The following is a 5544-nucleotide window of genomic DNA, read 5'->3' on the forward strand; positions in this document are numbered from 1 at the left end:
CTTCCAACAACCACTTGGGTTTGTTTGTCCTGTGCTCCACAAAACGTCAGCATGAAGGTTTCATGTTTTATCGTCCTGCTGTGTTTATGTAAGTACCGACATTCTTTTTTGTACTACATGGCGTTTAGTTGTAGCTAAGCTTACGAAGTTTCACAGATAAACCAGATTTTTAGCACATACAAAAATTAAATTTAAAATTATCAGAAGTTTATATCTATCTAAAATGTTAGATCAACATTTCAAGCAAAAGAAAATATTATTTAGAATACAAATGCTGTATTTTATATTGAATTCAAACACTGAAATTCAGAATGTAGATCTAATTATTTAGTTTAAAATGTCCATTATAAAAATTTCCCTTGAGTGTTTCTTGTGTAGTCACAATAAGCCAATGTTCTTTTTTAAATTAAAAAATAAATAAAATAAAAGTTCACACACAACCATTCCCTTGCTGAAATAATTTTTTATTTTATTTTCCATACCTCTGTAGGCCATGACCTATGAGAACAAAATTTAAAATCACTGTTATTTTTAGTACATTCCATAGCAGTTACCATTCCAGAATAAACCATCGTCTCTTTTTACCATTTGTATTCCAACAGCTCTCCTGGTTGCTGAGGTCTTCTGCCGGCCTAGCAGCAGCAGCAGTAGTAGTAGTAGTAGCAGTAAAAGCAAGCATCATCACCATCACCATCATAGCCACAAGCACCACCACCATCATAGCCACAAGCATCACCACCACCATAGCCACAAACATCACCACCATCACCACCACAGCAGCAGCAGCAGTAGCAAGAGCAGCAGCAGTAGCAGTGGTTAATTCAAGAATTGTTTCGTTTCTGGTGCTAGTTTTATAAAAGAAAGTTTTACATTCTTTTTGTCAATGTTATTAAATGTTGTTGTTAGACATGGCAGGCCCAGTTGCATCAAAGGGAAGAAAAAAAGTTTTGTAAAAAAAAATGCTGATTGTAATTAAAAAATAATAACTCAAATTTGTTTTGTTTTGCTATATTTTAAAATAGTTAAAATCGCAAAAAAATTAAATATATCCATCTCTTAGACGTAGAGGTCCAAGAAAGAAATCTTGAAGTCCTTAGTCCAGAGCCTAAACTATGATGAAGCCGAGGTCACAGAAGGCATCCGATCCACTTTATCATATTTAAATTTTTTAAAACTGTAAAAAGTATATAAACAGATTTTTCAAAACTGTATGATATAAGAGCTGTATGATATAATAACATTATTATATCTGTCCAATTATTGACCACCAAGTTTTTAAAAGTTTGTTTAAACACCCGCAAAGTTTCTTATCCCAAATCCAGTGCAGAAAATCTCATTACCAATGCTTTCATTCGTCCCCTATAAACACACAATACCCTTCCACTGTGATCATGAGTACACTTGTCGAATAGCAGAATGTTCAATTAATATTTTTACGCTTTAAGTGCGTTAAATATTTTTAAATTATTTCATAAGATCTTAGTACAACGCTACAAACAGAAAATGGACCATTCTTAATTAACGTACTGTTATATTATTAGTCTACAGACGCATGTTTTAAATAGGCATGTGAAAAAAATTCATACCTCTAAAATATTCCAGTAAATACAGACTCGACAGCTGGGCTTCTGTTAAAGGACCCATCAATCACGCTAAGTTTCGGTCGAAGAACAGCAACCAGTGTTTCTTCCAGACATTTTTCTCCGGGGGAGGGGGGGGGGCTCTTGAAATTTTCGGGGGGGGGGGCACTTAAAATTTTCGGGGGGGGGGGCGGACAATAGTAAAAGTGTATGTTTACTTTAAAAATCCATCTCGTTGGGGTGGGGGGGGGGGCGGTAGACTTTCTTCGGGGGGGGGGGGGGGCAGAGCCCCCCCCCCCCCCCCCCCCCGAAGACAGCAACTAATGTGTTCATTATTGTTTCATTTCCAATTAAAGAGGTGTTACTTTGAATACTAATACAAGTCAACCTGTGTCTGTAACCTGGGAATATTAGAGATGCCTAGAAGAAACTCTGTTTTTCAGTTTAGGCTAGTGATCAAATATTTTTTCCCGAGAATGAAAATGCGTCAAAGTACAAAAATCTCCCCGCCCCCTCGCTCCCCCCATTTTAAAATCGAACGACCTTACAATAGGTTCCTACAGCATTTGCTTTCTGGTATTACTAATAATGTTAACAAAAAAAACATACAACGAAGTAGTGCTAAAAGTAGTCTTTTATAAGACTTTTGAGAGAGAATTATTAGCAGTCTAAAATTTATATAATGCTATCAATTATAATGTAAAACAATAAACAAATCGTCCAACACATGTTACCATTCAGTTAAAAAAAAACAACTAATGTCAGAGTATAGACAATAGGCAAAATTACTGAAACCAACTTACACAATCAAATTTACAATAATTACTGTTTCTCTCCCCCTCCACTTCCTTCGCCAACACACACGCACTTTCAACTAGGAGGCTGGTGATAAGGAATGAAATGTAGCATTGATGAATTATCCAGTAGTCAAGACCAAGCATCGAATGATATGTTCATTGCAGTTAACAATGTGGTTTCACCCCAATCAACTTCGGTGGGCGGTGAATTTTGTGCTGATCAATTAGGCAATAATTGTTTTTTTTCAATTACATTTGCTATTGGTGTCACCCTCATCCCATGTTTTTATATATGTCGTCGTTTTATGCACACTTTATATTAACCCACCTATTAATTGGAGGTAAAAAAAAAGCAACAGCGTCGTTTTAATAGTAAATCATTAGATGTGATGTCATCCCAACCTCGCCACATTCGGTGACTGATGAATAAATAATTGATAATATTCAGTAAATTTATTTTCCTTCTGTAAATGTTGCAGATGGTGCCCCCCCCCCCATCCCACCTTCCGAGTGATAGCTTTAATCTCTGCACTCTTAATAGAGTAGGCCTAGTGATTGTCAATTTGTACTTATAAGACTTAAATAAATCATAAAATGAACTGGAAAAAAGGATTTTACTTCTGTAAAGTTTGCAATTATTTGTCATTGTGTAACCCTACTACATGATTTCAGTTGATGCATACTGCACCCCCCCCCCTATGTTATGGAGCCACATAAATTCAACGCACAAAATATTATTTTCATTAGTTTAAATGTTTAACGCCAGCGAATAGCACTGTATAACGCCTAGAGAGAATTACTTCATGGTCCTTTAATCTGGAGCAACGCGTTAGAGATTTTGTTTGTCTCACGTTTTACTGTCAAGATTTTTTTGGTGGAAATTGTATTAAATGTGGCCTATGTCGACCATCGTTTTTATAAAACTGATACGATTTATAAGGACACAAAATATATCAAAACAAAACTAATTGTCTATTTTTTTTATTTACAACAAATATTTTTTTTTTACAAAATCTTTCTTAAATGCACAAGAATTTAAAAAAAGAAACGAATGTAAATTACTATTTTATAAAACAAGCACCAGCAACGAAACAATTCTTGATTTAACCACTGCTACTGCTGCTGCTCTTGCTACTGCTACTGCTGCTGTGGTGGTGATGGTGGTGATGTTTGTGGCTATGGTGGTGGTGATGCTTGTGGCTATGATGATGATGGTGCTTGTGGCTATGATGGTGGTGGTGATGATGCTTGCTTTTACTACTACTACTACTACTGCTGCTGCTGCTAGGCCGACAGAAGACCTCAGCAACCAGGAGAGCTGTTGGATAAAATTTAAAAAGGTCAGAGGTCATGGTTTAACTTGGAATGGAGAAAATAAAATTGAAAAACATGTTCACATTAAAGTAAAGACACTAAGTGTTTTAATTGTTAAAAATTATTAAATTGAAACATTTTTAACAAAAGAAAATTACATATGTATTTATTTTATTTAGTTTGAATTTTATTTCAATATCAAATATAATATTTGGGAATTTTTAAAATCTTGATTTAAATTTTGCTTTTGCTTAATTTGTTTTGTGATCTGAAAATCTATTTTTACCTGTGAAACTTCGTAAGCTTAGCTACAACTAAGCGCGATGTAGTACAAAAAATAATGCCGGTACTTACATAAACACAGCAGGACGATAAAACATGAAACCTTCATGCTGACGTTGTGTGGAGCACAGGACAAACAAACCCAAGTGGTTGTTGGAGGCTGAAGATTTGTGTCTGACATACGTCCTCACCCCGTCCTTATATACCCAGCATCCAGCTCGTGTTCTGTTGCCTTTGTAGTCTCCCACTTGTCTCAGTAGACCATTCAGACAGATTCTCGTTTAGATTAGACATTCATTACAATTAGAATTAGCGCAAGAACAAGCGAACAGGTAAGGGAGGTAAGACACGTCGAGTTATTCAATTCTTTGAAAATGTTGGACAAATGTGTTGACTTACTTCCCTTGCTATGAATACGTTGACGGAAGGTAAAACCGAAACAAACTGGACTGATCATTTTTTACTTGCTTTGGTCAGACGGATCTTGTAGAAATGAAAAGAAAAGTGGGGTAGCAGACGTCACATTGGAATAATGCACTTAAACAACCAAATCGATGAGATGACTTGCAAAATCCGCGTCTTTGTGAGTTAAACCTAGTTAATACTTAGCGGACTAAGAAGAAAAAGACATCACTGAATTGAATGATGTATCTCTTGTTAAACTATTTTGGTTTGGTTGCTTTCGGGTGGGGTGGAATAGGGTCAGTCTGTTATCGAAATTAAATGCTATCATTCGATGACGCAAATTAATTTGATTCCCTTTATCTCAATTGACTCCAGTTTTAAAAAGAGTGCAAAACTTTCCACAGGGTTGACCAGTGTATAACACGGGCTGTGTATAACATGTGTTGTGTATAACATTAACATGTGCTGTATATAACATGTGCAGTGTATAACATGGGATGTGTATAACATGGGATGTGTATAACGTGTGTTGTTTATACCATGGGATGTGTATAACATGTGCAGTGTATAACATGGGCTGTGTATAACATGGATTGTGTATAACATGGGATGTGTATATCATGTGCAGTGTATAACATGGGATGTGTCTAACATCCACTGCCAGCGCTGGACACATCAGTCCCCTGTGACACAGTTGCCTAATCTTTAATCTGGTTCAGCTCAACTTTTGGCCGCACAATTCAGAAGCTAAGAATGTAAGTAATCTCCATGGGTTTAGATTAATTAAATGTTTAATTGTACTTCTAATTACTGTCGGTGGGGGGGATTTCTAACAAATTGCCAATATCGATGACTCCCGAAATAAAACGTCCCCTCATTACGACCAACTGGACCTAGTCAAAAGCAAGTGAATCTAAACATTAGCATTAAAACGTAAGCTCAAAATTAAGCTCTTTTCAAACGTTAAGCTCCTGCAGAGATCAAGCACTCACTAGACCCTCCCCCCTTTTCTGTGTCCGGTCTTGTTACTGTAGTTCGCAGATGTTATGGGCTCCGCTTCTCCCCCCTACCATATATATATATATATATATATATATATATATATATATATATATATATATACATACATATGAAATTATTTACATTGAAGTGGATGTAGTCTGAAG

General features: G+C 36.0%; 2 protein-coding genes across 2 annotated transcripts; one reads left to right on the plus strand and one right to left on the minus strand.

The window, feature by feature from the left end:
* On the plus strand, positions 1-929 carry LOC131938101 (putative histidine-rich protein DDB_G0274557). The gene is made up of 2 exons (XM_059295998.1): positions 1-88; positions 603-929. The coding sequence occupies exons 1-2, from the start codon at positions 52-54 to the stop codon at positions 818-820; spliced, it is 255 nt and encodes an 84-aa protein (XP_059151981.1). The 5' UTR covers positions 1-51; the 3' UTR covers positions 821-929.
* Positions 930-3411: 2482 nt separating this feature from the next.
* Positions 3412-4143, minus strand: LOC131938102 (putative uncharacterized protein DDB_G0287191). Its single transcript, XM_059295999.1, has 2 exons — positions 4046-4143; positions 3412-3695 (listed from the first exon to the last, which is right to left on the minus strand). Exons 1-2 carry the CDS (start codon positions 4080-4082, stop codon positions 3481-3483), a joined length of 252 nt encoding a protein of 83 aa, XP_059151982.1. The 5' UTR covers positions 4083-4143; the 3' UTR covers positions 3412-3480.
* Positions 4144-5544: the final 1401 nt, after the last annotated feature.

Source organism: Physella acuta, unplaced genomic scaffold, assembly GCF_028476545.2.
Source record: "Physella acuta isolate Inbredline_101_S28 unplaced genomic scaffold, ASM2847654v3 ptg000234l, whole genome shotgun sequence".
Lineage (NCBI taxonomy): Eukaryota > Metazoa > Mollusca > Gastropoda > Physidae > Physella > Physella acuta.